Raw genomic sequence first — 17,282 nt, 5'->3', positions numbered from 1 at the left:
AGCAGGATGAGCCGAGGTATTTTGCTTTATACTTGGGTACAAGTTAAGAACGGCGGCAATAGCTCACGCAGTGTATCACTCCGCCTAAGCGACGAACCTGGATGTCAACGCGCGCGCGTGTTTTGAAAGGAGATTGCGCTTAATACATCACGCCGTCTGCTTACTCTCACCTAGTTTGTCTGTCATCACTGCATTAATTTATGACCAGATGAAGCTTCAAAAATTACGAAAACGAAACGTGTCAGGCTCAAAATACTCGCCGCAACGCACTCTTTGCGCCACGCGGAGTAACAGCCGGCTGCTGTGATGAGGCGCAGGGGCAACTTCCGTTGCCGTTCTTAAGTTGTACCCGAGATTAGTGCTTTCTTTTACCTCGCTTTTGTATGATGCATTTTTTACCGCATTCCTTTGTTATTTTCCCTTTTCCATCGCATAAACCCGTCCAATATGTATTCTTACCTAAATAATGCTGGTACTCTCGGTTTGGTGCTTTAATTCTGCCTCAGATATGCCTGGGGGTTCCATTCGCGTTAAACATGGCGAACGCTTGTGAGCCGTACCAGCAGCTTTACCAGTTTGGAACTGTCCTGCCTACATACGCTTCGTATTTTTCGTATTATTTCCCATTGTCCGGGCAACTAAATGATCACTGTTATTTTTATTATCATTTTGCTTCATTTTTTTTTCATTTAGATTTACTTACGTACACTGCTGTCTTGATACAGGAAACGCACCAGAAGTGGGTACACCAAAGAGTACAAATGTCGAAACACACAATGCATTTGGCCCGAAGTACAAAATGTAGCTAGTCAGTTTGTTCGCAAAGTGTTCATTTGGCATTTCACGCGAAGAACTACCTAGGCATCATTACTACACACAAATCCAGATGGTCCACGATGCTCTAACACCAATATCGAGACCTTGACAAATACTGCAAGAAATGCGGCGAGACAGGCACGCTGTTAGGACATCCCAAACCTTAGGACATCCCAATGTCCGTCCGCGTCCATCCGTGCGCACACCACCATCAAGCGAAAATCAAGCGAAATTCAATTTGAGCCGTGAATTGCAGTTTCATTTAGGGAATAATCAAGGTGCAACTCACAGCTCAAATCGAATGACGGTCGTGGCGCAAATCGGATGTCACTCAGGGCGCAACTTGGATGTCATTTCGAGTCCCCGTACTCCGCACCTTCGCCATCATCCACGGGGTGGAGATGCTGCCATTTTCTTTTTTCGCGCTCACACTCCCAGAGTCGGTGGGCCAATCAGCGAAAAGTGCACTGGTCCTCTCGTATGCGCACACAGCCAAGGTGGAACGCCCAAGTAGAAGGATATGTGAGGCCGCCTGCGTGTTTCTCGAGCACCGACCGGGATGGGTTCTCAGAAGGCATGTTTTATGGGCAGCCTGATTGCTGTCGGGGCAATTTGCAGGTCACACGCGCATTATTGCGGCAGGCGTGATGTGACGGGTAATGAAGATAAGCGGTAAAGAGCGCGTGGCAGTTTTTTTTCTTCTTATTGTATTACTTCGCTTTCCGATGTAAATGTACGAACACCGTCTGGAACGTAGCCCTGTGGTTTGAAAAGAATTCTTTGCCGCTGCCGCATGTTTCCCTCGAGTCTCGTTACACGTGCGTCGTACAACCTTCCCTGAAGGCTTCCGAGTGACGCACTGGAAAGACGATGCATGTGCAACAATACGCCCACGGCCCTTTTTCAAGCAGCGGGTGCTCCGTGGCTGTACCGCTAAGAAGTGCAAAGAAGCCAAGGGTCTCATTCCAAACCAGGCGGTAAACGCGCCCAGCGTCTGTTCGTTATTTCGAAAACAGCCTACAATATGCAGCCGATTCCAGCTGCAAGAGGCCAGGTGTCACCTCACAGTGCACACGCGTCAAACAGCATTTAAAAGTTGAGTATAAGAGTGATGTGTTTACCAAGCTTTAGGTTTACCAAACTTTGATTTTTGGTTGAGCGAAAGTATTATTTTAATACTTTTCAGGACAAATAATTTTGAACCGTTCCATATACGTACGCGTAATCTCCGATCAAAAGAGCCTTACGTGATTTCCAGTTGCAATATTAGGCTAGATTGTACTATGTTCCTGCTGCGTTCATCCAACTTCATGGATGCACTTCTAGCACAAATTAAAGGTACCAAACCACATGAAAGGGTGATCAGAAACCAAAGCCAATTACAACAGACAATACGAAAATACATGCCAAAAGAAAATCATAATACCTGAACAACTTATTCAGGCAATCGAGTGTAAATAAAGATATATGGCAAACACACACAGTGGGGATGCAGTCCGTACTAATTATAATATCTATCATCAAGAACTATCTATCATACTGCGCTGTGTGGTGTGTTTTCTTTCTGTTTTTCCTGTCCTTTAAGCGCAATTTTATTTCCATCATTTTAATATAAATATTTCGAAAGCGTTTTTTTAATTGGTACCTATAATTTGTAGAAGTGCATCCATGAAGTTAAATGAACGCAGCAGGAACATAGTACAATCTAGCCTAATATTGCAACTGGAAATCACGTAAGGCTCTTTTGATCGGAGATTACGCGTAGGAATATGGAACGGTTCAAAATTATTTGTCCTGAAAAGTATTAAAATAATACTTTCGCTCAACCAAAAATCAAAGTTTGGTAAACCTAAAGCTCGGTAAACACATCACTCTTATACTCAACTTTTAAATGCTGTTTGATGCGTGTGCATCGTGAGGTGACACCTGGCCTCTTGCAGCCGGAATCGGCTTCTTATTGTACGCTGCTTTTCGAGATAACAAAGAGACGCTGGGCGCTTTTACCGTTTGGAATGAGACCCTTGGCTTCTTTGCACTTCTTAGCGGTACAGCCACGGAGCACCCGCTGCTTGAAAAAGGGCCGTGGGCGTCTTGATGCACATCCATCGTCTTTCCAGATTTTTGCGAAATGAAATACTACATCCACTGCAGAAAAAAATTCTCTCCGTCGCCTGCTGTCGCCCGCGCCACTATAGCTTCTGGCGGCAACAGTTATGAAAGGTTTCACTACATAGGTTCCACGTTCTGCTTGGAACGCTGGTGGGGTAGGGCAACGTGGTTCCATAAACGTTCAAGTAGGGCGCCTCGATTCAAGCGCGCCTCCACCGGTGGTACGGCAGCGCTGGCATCGAGGTACCCGGCCTGGAGCAGTAGAACGCAGTAAATTTAAATTGACTTGAGCAAACCTTTCGCGTGTTTACCTTGGGAGGAGCGTGACGGAAGAGGAACACCATGAGAGGTGAGCGGGAGAGCGAAGGGAAGCATTTACTTGGCAAATGTCGACGAAAGATATCGTCTTTTGTCGACATTTGCAACGAAAAGAGCATATACGCGGCCATTTCTTTCTGCTACGTACGCCGGAAACCACCTTTTTATCGCAATGGCCATTCGTTGCTTTCGCAATAAATGGACATGTTCTTACTATTTTTTTAAAGCAATGAACTTTTTGGGCGACCTGAGCCCTAAAATTTTAGCCTCTCTGGCACTCGATTCAGCGAGAAATATTACTAGTGATCCTGTTTACTAGTTAGTTACTAATCCACTCGTACTCTGTGTGTGGGTAAGTCATTTGTAATAGACTAGAGGGGTCAGAAAATGAGGAACAAGTGGTAAATGAAGCGGGACGGGACTAAATGATGGAGAAGGATAAATGGTGGTAAAACTTTATTATCTCATCCGAAAGAAAGTTGAGATAAGCGCAAAAGCTTTTAACAACAACAAAAAAAAACGGCGTCAAATGTGCCTAAAACCCTTTGCTAAAGGTGCGTCCAAACTTCCCTAAAACTGCGTCCACTCGATCTTCAAACCTTAACAGATCCAAATCGCAAACGGAGAAGGAACCTATGCGGCGATTTTTCTCACACTAAGACGCCTACGAAAGTTATAAATGCATACCGATACGTGGTTTATGAGATAAAGGTATACCACCGCACTCCTGAATGATCAATGCGTGTATTTTCTTGCCTAGAAACGTTACTTTTTCGCGATTTTCAAGTAACCGTTTCCACACAATGGAAGACCGGTTTCGCGCACGCGCCGCGTGTCCAGAGCTTTTCGGTCGACCAACCAGTCTATGGGAAATGCATTAGCCTTTTGACAGGGGCCATCAGTCCAACTAGGAGCGCTTTCGTGTTAAAAAAATTCAAGCTCTGGAGCATTTATAATGTGACAGAACAGCCAGCGCAGGTGTTTCGGTGCCATTGAGTTGCACACAATCACAAAGCAAAATGTCCGAGGACGCCTAAGCACGTCTGATGGGTTGTGAATGAGGAAGCATTGCTGCCCTGTTGAACACCTTAAACGAATTGCTTCTGTTTTTCGCTTTCGAAGGGCTCAGATTGTAATCTTGCAGCTCGGTGCACTCATTCGAGAACATTATCGAAGGATTCTTATATAAACCACCCTAACGTGGCAGGCATTGAAGTGACGGGGGATAAAGCCTCCGTTGGAAATCTCTCCATTTCTTTTTCGTTCTTTTTTGGATGATAACGTGCAAGCTCACGCAAAAGCCTGGTGATGCCCACATACATTTAAACCTCGATGTAACGAACCTCTTTGGAACGAATGCCTGGATTTAACGAGGTTTTCTGATTCCTCATTGTCAGGATCATTGAAACCCACGTGTGCGCGCCCTCTATGTAACGAAGGCATTGCGACGATTAACCTCTGTGTAACGAATTCGCTACGCTCATGAGCAACTGTTTTTTGCACATTTTTGTGAAAAATCGCCTGAAGAAATGCACTTATTTAGAGAACTTCGCCCACACCGCAATTTACAGTGCGATTCCAGTGTGAATGCGGTGTTTGTTACGTGCGATGCCTGCCTGTCGGCGTGTAGTCGCGCGTCTCCACTGCCATCTCTGCCAGAAAACGAGAACTTTTTGTCTTTTCAAGACAAGCTTGCAATTTTAGATGCTGCTTTTGCCGGCGAGAAAGAATAATGTCGCCGACCGGTACAGCATCCCAGCTAGCCCCCACTCAACAATTTTGACTGAGGAAAAGAGCATCAAGATCGCGAAAAGGCGCCTTCACTGCATGAGTTTGGTCCTTGAAGCGGGTTAAGGCCCGGAGGAGTGTCAGAAGGCAAAAGTGATACTTAGGTTACGTTTGTGAATACGGAGGTAAGTGACCTTAAGAGTGCACGTGCTGCGATGAACTGGTGGGAAAGCAGTAGCTAGGCGCAAATCAGGCAGTTTTTCACTGTAAAATAAATTCTTTAAGGGTGAATTCATTTTCATTAAAGTCTAGCATTTTAGTTTCGTTTCTTTCATTCGTTTTAGTTTCGTTTCGTTTCGTTTCAACGAAAAATTGCGAATTTGTGTCAACTCGGTTATATCCAGGTTAAATTGCACAAGTTTTGTTCAGTTTAGTACCAACGTGTCGTACAGCGGCCATCAGTACATTGTTGTGACTTGCCCATTCGCCCATTTTTCCACATCTTTCTGTATAGCGTTACTACGTGTTTCACTATTTCTTTTTTTTCGCGACAATAGGTCAATTAATGAACCCGCACACATGCATATAACGTCTTTTTTATGCGACAAAGAAACAAACAGAAAATGCTGTAATCTAGTATAGAAGCACTTCGTTCCATCTTTACTGGTTTGCTAGAATGAGGCTCTGCGGTGCATTGCAGATGATTCATGAAATTATGAATCACTTTTGCTCAACTGCGTTATGAAAGAAAGCCATTCAGGCGACCGGGAGACGTACCATGGCGTCATGTTTGAGGTAGTTGACGGCGTCCACCACAATTGGTGGGCCCAAGATGTAGAACCAGATGCTGCCCTGGTAGTAGTCGCCCGAATTCAGGAACAGAACGTTGGCTCCGGAGTCGATGGTTTGCTTAACCTGCGCACCATTGTGCAAACGAGAGCGAGTCATCACAGTCATCAACACATAACCCGGGCACGGGAGTACCCGAAGCTGAAGAACTAGGTGTCTTGAGTGAGCGACGCGAGGAGGAATGTCTCTTAATTAAGGCGAAGCTTTATACGGCTTGGCGAAGGAAATTCCAGTGGCCCCGCGTTTGCAGAAGACTCCTCCGACGCAACCTCATGCGTATGCCCGAAAGAACTAAGTTTGAGAGGCGTTATATGTAAAGGGAGAAAGTCCGGCTGGGTTTATAGATGAAGTCACTACCCTCTCGCATCTTCCGACACTGGCAAGTGGGAACGGCGCATCAGATGGAGCGAAAAAATAGTGGCTGCACGTTACAGCTTCACTGGTGCTCAGTGCATGGCGCAGTTTTTTACAACCAGTTTATGCCAATAAACGGAATAGCGACTTTGATGTGCTCCACTCAATCTTACCCTCACTGCACATAGCAAGCACTAACGGATGAATGGAACAGTCAGAACGGTCAAAAAGGAAGGCTTGGCCGGAGGTTGGCTCATGCTGTGGCCGACAATGTGCGCTCAAAGCATTTTATGTGAAGTAAAGGTCGCAAAACTCGTGCAGATTCACAAGATATGCAGCTACAAGCGTGATAGGAGGCGTTCACGGTTCAGCGACACGCTGTAATAACAGCGTAAATGTGGCGAACCACTGAACACGCATGTGTTGCTAATATTGTATAATATTTTTTCTGACGAACCGCGCTTTAAATCCGATTGAGAACACTAACCGCGTTTGAATGCCCTGTCTGGTCGGTAAGACATGCGTGACGGTTCCGACAGAGCGATACAAATGAATGACTGTATGAATGTATGAATGTATGAATGAATGAATGAATGAATGAATGAATGAATGAATGAATGAATGAATGAATGAATGAATGAATGAATGAATGAATGAATGTACTGCTAGGAAAATTGAAAGAAAAGTCCACCAGCAAGAGTAATTTGTCACACACAGGGGTGGACACCAGAACACCTGCTAGGGTGGAAGGTGGGGGAAGGGGATGACTCATTAGGGCCAATCGCAAAAATAAAAAGAGACGAGAAAAACAAAACAAAGAAGCACACATACAAACCTTGATAATTGAAACTGGTAGTTGAAACTAATAGTTGGTAGTTAGCACTTTGTCTTTGTGTATTCTTATCGTCCTCCGTCTTATGTTGCGCTGCACACCCCGTTTGATAATTTGATAATTACGTTTATTAGAAGCGTAACATTCAAATTCTTGGAATTCAAACTACGCGACAACTTAAAGCACAACAAATCGTCAGGTATGTTCTCCCAAATTTATAAAATTTGCCACAAATTTTCATATTCTGCGGGGGTGGAGGGGGTGCTGATGAGACCAGTTGTAAGGTTCGAGTCTTGTTTCCCGAGTGCATGCAATGTTGGCGGCACGCTTGTACATATGTCCGTAAAACGAACAACCTAACAGGTGTTATCATTAAAGCAGTATTTTCTGCACAATAAGACACGGTTCGATGAAATGAAGCTACGGCATGCGCTACCAAAAAAGTATATCCCTTTTCCATGTTGCAAAATGCGAAATTTAAAAACTAAGAAGTTCTAAATATCAGAATATCCTGAGACATAAATTACGAGCCTCTTCCGAACGACATACATACAGGGATGATAGTTGTGACTGCTTCTGAACTGCGTTCAGGCTTGCATTACGAATGTTGCAAACAATAGAGACGTTGTCAAAATAAGCAATAAATTGCGCTATTACTTTCAAAACTAAGCAACTGGGCTTTCAGAAAATAAGAAAAGAAGTTTGTAATGAAACCAATCGCTAGTTCTGCAGAAGTAAGATGGCCAGTGAAGGCATCGAAATTACCACGCGAGGGAAACAGTTGTGAGCGTTTGGATCGCAGTTTGAAACCATCTTTCGACCTCGTCCATTGTAGAGTCACCTCTGCCCTGTCCTTGTACCGAAATAAAATCGTGGAATCGGTGACCACGGACTACGTGGTGCGGTTGGTAACACATCGAACCCGCCGCGGTGGCTCAGTGGCTAAGGCGTTGCGCTGCTGAGCACGAGGTCGCGGGTTCGATTCCCGGACGCGGCGGCCGCTTTTCTGATGGAGGCGAAAAGCAAAAACGCCCGTGTATACGAGATTTCGGCGCACGATAAAGATCCCCAGGTGGTCAAAATTAATCCGGAGCCCTCCACTACGGCGCGCCTCATCGCCTGCGTTGCGTCGGCGCGTTAAAACCCCACAATCAATCAATCAATCAACACATCGAAAGCGCACCTCACCGTTCCTATTCCAGGAAACGGGAGAGCCCACCTACCACCACTAAGGAATACTAACCAGACAGCGTGGCTCCCAAAAATCCTGGTGAATTTCCATCTCCAAAGCAATGCCGTGTACTCAATACGGCATTTCTACATCTAAATACGGCATTGCTAAGCAAGATCTTCAATAGTTTGCCCACTGGATCGAAGAGATAACACAATGCTGCGGTAAAACTAAAAAATCAGTTCTTGAGCAGGCTGTAACTGCTTCTTTTCTTTCTTTGGTGGTAAACCCTTATATTTCTACAATTATACACCGGTGAATCTTATAAATCTAGCCTTTTTTCCCCTCTTCATAAAACCCCTGATAGTTATCATGCTTTTTGTATTTTAACTCATGTTTCTGGGTGTGTCCACAAAGGGATCTCTCATAACTTTTTGATCGTATGCGCACATGTAGTTTTGTTTTTTGTGACCCGATTGTTTAAGGAGAAAAAGACTTCTCTACTGTATAAAAGTGTATGCTCATAATTACACGGAAGTGATATTTACAGCGTCTGAACAGCTACATCTGTATTATGTGTAATTGATATTTCCCACTTCTGTCCATTACTTTTCTTCTTTGACCCTGCACTAGCCTCTGGCTATGGGTCCAATCAGTGTTTGTAAACTTCATGTGACAAATGGTAATGAACGTTCAATCAATCAATCAATCAATAGTCAATACTTTGCCTTATAAGGTTTTTCGCGGCTTTGTCTACAGTGCCGTCCCACGGTAATGTGAGTACTCCACTAATGCGACGTCCACCAATGTTTAGGAGAAAAAATGCCGCGTCTGGCACTACTTCGCTCTCCTAGCGCAACGTAACGAAACGCAGCCTAACCTAACTGAATATAATAAACAGCGAGCAACCATTTAAACCCCCAAAAACAAACCTAACCCATCAAAAATTATAATTAAAATCAAAGAATAAAAAATTAAAGCCGTTCCACTCAATGTGAAAGCTGACGGAAGTTCAGAGCAGTGATTCGCCATAACGGGCTGCACCGCCGTTATCCGCTCACTGCTACCACCCAATGCAATTCACATTTACCGCCTTCGCAGTGCTCGCACTCCCCCTGCCTGGAACTGCACCAGCGGGAGTTCTGTTCTTTTTGTGCTCGCTTTCATTTCATATGCTGGAGCCTTTTTTGCGTCATTTAGAACACGCCATTTTTTTCTTGCGTGGCTGGAGCCTTTATGCGACATTTCGAATGCTCCATTTCTATCTTTCGCGCCAGCTTTTTTCGTTTACTATCGTAACAACCAACCCAAGAAGCGTTCCTAACTAAATAAACGCGGGCGCTGCCGGTTAATTACGTATATTTTGCCTCAAATGTACCTATAGTTTTCCTTGCGCTAAACAACGGGAAGATGTAGGACAAGCGCCTGCGGTTCACGAGTTTCGAACGCTTGCGACTATATAAACCGCTCAGATTTCGGAGGCTCTGGGGTACGCCGCGACGACATGTCGCTACAACGGAACGCCCTGTTGCTCTAGTTGGGTCCAGCGAGCGAGCTACGACGACAAGGCAAGCCCCTAAAGTGCTCTGCACTTAAAAAATCCCGGGTCATCACACTAAACTTTTTTACGCCCTTTTGGCCAAAAAAGGTGTAAAATTATTGAAAAAAGGGTGTTGGGAGGCCCTCACACCCTTTTTCTTGAATCTCAACACCCTTTTTCATTGCTTTCCACCCTTTTTTCGTGAAAAAAAGGGTGTTGACCAACCTCAACACCCTGTTTTGAGGAAGGGTGTTGAAAGGGTGTGGGAATGGTGTTCAGCTCTTCATTGATTGAGGCCATGCATGCAATATAATTTCAAAAAGACATCCCATTGCACCATCCTCCCAACCTCATCAAAAATGTTCAAAAGAAAAAAAAAAGCTGCCAAATTCAATAAAAAGCATCGGCAGCACCGACGTTGAAACAGGAAAAAATATCAGCCCTTGCTTGTTACGACTTCGACAGAATAACACTCCCCCTCCCACTTTTTTTTTTCTACAGCCTTGCACGGAGCACAGCACAGCCTTGAACTGTGACATCTGTATCATCATTCCGTCGTTCCCTGTTCCTCTCCTGCCCCACCAGCACAATCATAGCCCTCTCTGACAACAGTCATTCTCGTCACTCAGTGGAGTTATAACGTACTAGCAATCACAATTTTATTCCATTCTTATTGTTAGCGACCGTAAATATTGTGTACAAATGCAATAAACAGACCACATAGTTTCTCCTGCAGAAACAACGTTGGAGAACAAGGCAGATATCAAAAAAAAACAAAAGTTGGGGAGGTAGGGGCATGAAATCGGGCGCTAAATAAACAGACGCCAAATAATAATACGATTACTTACACTAGAATACTGCCAAATTTCATTTCGCAGTGTTATCTTACTATCTGCTGCTTTTTTTAACGTTCAAATCGAGCGCCAAAAGCTTCAGTTCGCGTTTTGTGTTTGTAAACTTTAAATATCTAAGCGTCTTTATTATAATACACATAATAAATAATAAACCTAAAGATTATGTTATATTCAGTAAAAGAGGCAATTATTTATTGTTGTCGTTTTAATTTGTTTACGCAACTCCCTGCCAACGGCCGATTCCTTGAGTACGGCGCGCGGCGGCGTGGCCGGATTCCGGAACAGATACCCCGTGACCCGTCTTTCATCGATTGTTTACGTGTTTACTGTGGTGTGCGGTTAAACAAGCACAGTTATTATGATTAATTGGGCACCTCGTCGTCTTCGGTTGTGTCTGTCGTGTTCTACTTCGCGATGAAGTATTTGAGAACAACTTTTAACCTAAATTAATTTCTCAGTGAATGAAGCGGTGGGGCACTATAAAACAGGAAATATTTCGAACGAAGCGAACTTCTATGTTGTCCGAATGGCCCCTTTAATGCACTGTATTGTATTTTTGGTTCCTGTAGTGATGTCACCATGAAGGAACCGCAGTAGAGAAAGTTAATGTTAGCGCTTTACCATGCATTTTTTTTTGTGTTTGATGGAAACAAATATAATACTCTAACCAAGGACTTTATCCGAAGCGTTTCCAACGTTTCGGAACCTACTTGGCTCCTTCATTAGAACTGTCTATGTTTGACCAAGAGCCATAGTTCTACATATAAACAATTTTTTTGTTTGCTGCAGCGGATCAGAGGCTAGGGCACAAATAGGGGGTAGAACAGCTAGATATCTGTTCATCTTTCGCCGGCTTGCTTTGGTGTGACAACTGTATCCAGTTGTCAATTCCAATTTGTTGTGGTCAGTTTTTCTCAACTAAATTGTAGCTTTTTTAAAGATTATGGAAGGTTTTGTGGGCCTAAAGGGTTGCCGCATTGCATGTTTGGCCTATGTAGCGTTGAAAGCGGATATTTTGCTTCAAAGTGGAATGTTGGCCTAGCATCATGGTCCTGTGGTTGCTGCTCACTTTCATTCATGCCATTATTTTTTATATTATCACTTAAAATTAAAAGTTAACCAATCTGCTGTCATTTTAATTTTGTCACCTGCTTTATACTTTCTTTTTTTTTCAACTGTCTGTAAGGAGTGACAATTCGTCTTTTTATGATACCAAGGCATCGAACTGTGCTAGTTGGTACATGTTTGAATGGATGAAAAACCAGTGGAAAACACAGGGTACGGAAGAGAACGACGGGATAAGCTTGTCCTGTTGTTCTCTTTTAACTGTGTCCTGTGTTTACCGCTGGTTTTTCATCCATTCAATTTTCATGAATTTGTTCAACAGTGATTAGTTTAAGTGCTCAAGCAATTTTTGGCTTGAAGGTTCCCTGTAGCATTTATATAAGTGCTCTCTGCTCTTTTTTTACCCAAGACCCCATTACCAGCCTTAATGAGATTGTATTTTGTAGACATGAAGTTGAAATAAATATTTGTTTGCATTGCTTTGCATATTTTGAAAGAATTGCTTGCTCACTTTCTTTCAACCCTGTTTCTTAATCCTGCTTAAAGCATTTTTCCATGTTTATTTTTTTTCAGAACCAGGAAGGGTGCTCATCCTCGGTTCTTGCTGAAGCACCAGTATCTGTACTTCACACGTGAGCTTTGAACACACAGTAATTATGGTATGAAACATTTTACCAGTATTAGCTTGCTTTGTAGATGTCAAAGCTCTCGACAGTGTAGTACATTGTCTGGTGTAGTGCACAATCTCTCTATAAAAGCACTCGCTGGGTGCTGTTGTAGAGAATAATTTTGTGGCTATAATACTTGAGATTATTTTAAAATGTACATCAAATACTAGTAAGAATAGCTCTCTAAATTGGTGGCCATTTTCCTGGTGGAGGCAGAAAGTGAAAATGCCCATGTGTGGAGATTTAAGTCCACAATAAATATCCCAAAGTTGCCAAAGCTAATCCAGAGCCCTCCTCGCGGTGCACTTAATATCCCATGTGCAGCTTTGTGTAAAAACAGCCAGAAATGTATGATCAATTTAAATTGATTTTAATGTTTCTAAATGCAAGTATTCTAAGTTTAATCTGCCTTATTTAGTAAAATATTTTCTAACAATTGCATACCTACCAAAGGTTTACAGAAAAGCTTTCATTGGTTATGCACCTTCTCAGCGAAACAAAAATGTCATTAAGAAAAGCAGAAAAAACCTAAATATGGCAGTAGCAACAGTAAAGCTGCTAATAAAAAAGATGCTAAACGTTTTATTGATAATATTGCTGATTTTACTTCTAGTCAACTCTTAAAAGGGCTATAGACGGGTTTGATGGTTTCCATGACGCACCTCGTAATACTAGACGAAACTAATGGGCACTGGCTGTTGGCTTTTCATTTGCAACATCGAAAAATGACCCCACATCCACCAGCAGGGACATAATGCAAGGCACCATGCACAAGCTAGACTCATGATAAAATACTACTATAACAACAATGTCATCACATTTCAACCAGGGAACTCATATGCATTGTTCTATGATGTTTACAGTTCGTGGTATTGCTATGTGGGGTCATTTTTCATGAACCAAAAAGAATAATGTCAAATAAAATAAGTGGCAGTGGGGACCCAACTTTTATGGGTAGAATAAAGCCACAGTACGTAGGGAAGTATACATATTGTATTTGGTCTGCCTTAATATTGAGCTTTTCTGCTCAGCTCAAGAATAAGGCACTAAACATTGCGAGTAGCTACCGTGATTGGAAGTTTGATGAAATGCTGAGAAGCCAAGGGTTTTAAGGTTCGAAGAACTTTTGTGCAGTTGATTTGTTGCACGCCTTCTTGCTTTCACTGCATAACACGTTTATGCTGTGCAGTGAAGCTCGAAGGATGTGCGCTGCAGTTTAGCAAAATGAACATAAAATTGAATTTTTAACACCGTTTCGAATAATCAACATCCTCTAATGATACAACTTCTGTACTGCGATTTGGCTGTAATATTAGACTTTATAAATGGATGTTTCAAAAATAGGTGGGTCAGAAAGTTCAAGTAAATTATCAGCTGACATTGAGCTTTAATGGAATGTCTCATAGAACGGAGCTTGGAAAGCACGAATGTTTCATACCTTAATTGGGTGTCATACTGTGCCATATGTGGCTGCACACCTGCAGCGCCATTTGTGAACCGAGGATGATGCACCCTTTTTGTACCCCTTTAGGTGGGTGCTTTTGCAGGAAAAGCTCCTACCTATGATATTTTGGGCAGAAAAGGGTGCTCCTGCGGCGAAAGAATCCAAGCACCCTAAAGGGTGTGCTTGGATTCTGGCGGTACTTGTCTGTGCTAAGCGCATGATATGGTTTGGACATTCCAAGCTCTAGCCCGCCGAACGCAAAGTAATGCCTTGACTCCAACGCGAGTGCTTTTAATAACAACTTTGATGACACCATTGTTGAGAATCGGTTGAAACGGAGCAGGCGACGCACGTCGGTGTTATATTTTTCTTCGGCGTGCGGCCGCAGTGGCACGAGCCGTGCGATCAGCCATGTTCGTGGCTATTTCAGTGTTGCCAAACGAAGAAATTGACAGCTAAACTTTTCAATGAATACCGGCTATAGGATGGGTCAAAGATAAATGTTCTTTATAGTTCAGACTGCTGTGTCCACCTCATTGCATTCGGAGGGAAGGAAGTTCATAATTGCTTGTATCTTAATATTTGGTATGTGCTTGGCTGTAAAGTTTTAAGAGAAGTTGCCAAAATGTTTATCAATAGACACTTCAATCATAGTTTATGGTTGTGAATTAGTTTTAGTCTCAGGATTCATGCACAGAATTTTGCAAACATTCTTGTTTCTTTTTTTGTGTTGCAACATTTACTGTCGATTGTAAAAGTTTGTTCGGAAAACGTGGTTTCATTCGGCTTGAGTCTCAAGATTTTTGACACAAAAGAAATTGTGCAATTTATGGTCAATAGAACTTATAAATGTGGTTGTCTGCCTTTTAAAAAAGTTGTGACGACAAATACCAATACAAGTTCTCTACGGGTGCACATCACATGGGATATTGTTTTTGGAAGCTACCACCGGAAAACATGATTGCAATTGTAGTGGGGGTCCAGTTCTGTCTAGTTGTATCACTTGAATGCTAATGTGTAGTGAGCACACTGATAACGGTTTTCAGTGGTCCCTCTAGTGCACCAATGTTGTGATCGTCACGTACATGAAATTGGGAAGTTCTATTATTTCTTCTTTTTTTGTTCAGACTACTACGTTTTTTTTGTGTGTCATGTCAAGTGAACCGATATTTCAAGATATCCGAGTTTGATGCCACGAGGGATCACTGTATATATAACTTAAAATTGTGCCATTAGTCATAAATTGTTGCATTTCATTTACTTACAGAGCCTCCAGACATACACCTCTCCCCATCAATTGCATTAGGACACCATGGTGATAGGTCGCAAGCCTCCAAGGCTATGGTGATGACATGCGCAACACCATGGTACTGCGCATGCCATCACCTTTAAAAAACGGTGTGAGGATGCTCAACACCCTTTATTTAGGGTGTTGAGCGTCCTCACCACCCTTTAAGGGTGTTGAGCATCCTCAACACCTTTTTTTTGTTCTTACACCCTTTTTTCGTCCGTACACCCTTTTTTGGCGAGAACACCTTTTAAAGGTGTTAGCCATGGGACAAGGTTTTTACACCCTCTTCGGCCAAAAAGGGTGTAAAAAAGTTTAGTGTGATACGTGAAAGTTGAAGAGAAGCGAAGCATGCCGTGTATATGTGTTGCAAGTCTCTCGCTTGCCTCACGCCGCGCGCTAACTTGGGGCCGGAGAAGCGCTGGTGGAAGGAGCAATCGCGCGCTTGCTGAGGCGGGGGCGCTTTCTCTTGCGTTGAATCGGATTTGAGCAATTTGAGCGTTTGAGCGTTGAATCGGATATGAGCTATAAGCACACGGCAAACTTTAATTATCGGGAATTGCGAAAATATTTTGTGACCTTGTAGACAAATTTGTAATTATCATGAAAGTTGCAGACTTTGTTCTCGTTTTTTGCTCCCTGCAAATTGTAAATGTTTGTGCTGCTTGGTTTTTATTCCTTGTCTGTAATGTTCTGCTGTTTGGGATTGATTTTGTATAATTTACATCTGAAAGCAAATCCTGCCTACCAATGTATGTAACCTGCCATTGAATTGAAAGACGGCTTAATCAGATTTACGGTTTTGTTGTTTGCAAATTCCGCATATTGGATGTATGTGTATCATGTTCTGCTATGTTACGAAACCACCTAGAGCTTTGATGTCGGTTGTTATTGCCTTGTAACGGTTTGCTGGGCCTAGTCAAGCTGCTATTGCAGCTTTTAGCTCAGCAACTGTGCACAAATTTATGGTAAATAAAAGAAAGCTACTTGTCCCCACAAAAAAAAAAAAATTTAATGAGAGACAGACTTGCCGTAGGTTGTTTTCGTGTCACACGCCGCAGCATGCTAAGAAGTAAGCTTAACAGGAGAAAATCTGGCGTTTGAAACCAATTTGGACATAACTGAACAAATTGAACAACCCTACGGTGCTTCGCCCCTAAAATAAAACAAATAAATCAACAGCCGCACTAGAAGACATAAAAAAGCTGAGTCACAATCTCGACACCACAACGGGAGGCGCAGACTGCCGTGATAGCACAATTTTAAAGGGGCCCTGAATAAGCTTCTGAAGGTGGCCATTTCAATCGCACAATCACTAGAGCCCCTCTTCACGACAACTTATTCTAAATATTACAGCTGTGTAAAGCAGGGGCCACGCAAACGCACAAAAAAGATCGTTTCTTTCTTTCCTTGTTTACCTATACCGCTTCCTCGCTGCCATACTTCCGCGCTCCGACGTTCAATTTTGGCTCTGACGCAGCGCGCAGCGCTGAACAGTACAGCGCCGCTATTGGTGGACCCCTTTTAATGCTCAGCCGGCTCTGATGGAAGCGGGGGTGCGGTCCCGGCAAGCGGCGCCCCGGCACCGGCGGCACGGTGTATCTTGGTGGTAAAGGATATCGATCGTCACTATCCGCTACACGAGCTTAGCTGAGTTTGTAGATATAGCGCGTAGTTTACAAGGTATGAATAACGCTGAAAACACGGTGAGTCTCTGCAGGCGGAAACGCCGCTACACGCGCGACAGCGGCAAGCATCTGCCTGCCCGGTCGACAAGGAGCCCACTCCGCGGTGCATGCACGATACGGCATACACCGTAGCAGCTAAAACTTGTCACCGCCCGGTGACCACCTCCCTCTAATCACCGCCTGCCCGCTGTCACCGCCCAATGTTACTGAAAATCAGCGTATAAATGCGTGAGAGGGGGTGATAGTGCAGTGAAAGATTGCGCTGGTGATCGTCGTCGGCTCGGCTTCGTAAAGCGGTGTCTGTATAACTGCAGCGATGCTAAGCCTTTTTCAAGCGTCTGGGCCTCGGAGGGACCTGTTCACCGCGACAGCGCCGCATGCGGAAACGCTGGCGTGTCGCTAGTCGTCGGTGTAAATCTTCAATTACTGTGGTGAGCGAGCATGTTGGATGGGATCCCCCTATCTGGCCTCTAAACGCTCGTTTCCCCTATTCTAAAACTGACGTGCCGACGCGATCACGGCCGACGCGAGGGGCATAGGCACCGGGCAGTTCGTACG

The 17,282-nt window shown here is 43.6% G+C and overlaps 1 protein-coding gene across 1 annotated transcript in view; it reads right to left on the bottom strand.

Moving 5' to 3' along the window:
- LOC144153687 (protein 5NUC-like) overlaps positions 1-17,282 on the bottom strand; it is an 81,405-nt gene that overhangs the window by 47,114 nt on the left and 17,009 nt on the right. Inside the window, exon 3 of the mRNA XM_077685359.1 lies at positions 5,749-5,886. Within this exon, the coding sequence (XP_077541485.1) occupies positions 5,749-5,886 (138 nt within the window). The remainder of the gene's footprint in view (positions 1-5,748; positions 5,887-17,282) is intronic.

This window comes from Haemaphysalis longicornis, unplaced genomic scaffold (genome assembly GCF_048455015.1).
Source record: "Haemaphysalis longicornis isolate Haplotype H1 unplaced genomic scaffold, Haemaphysalis longicornis Haplotype H1 scaffold_9, whole genome shotgun sequence".
Taxonomy (NCBI): Eukaryota; Metazoa; Arthropoda; class Arachnida; order Ixodida; family Ixodidae; genus Haemaphysalis; species Haemaphysalis longicornis.
The sequence above is the reverse complement of the archived record's forward strand: the minus strand, read 5'-3'. Positions and strand labels throughout refer to the sequence as shown.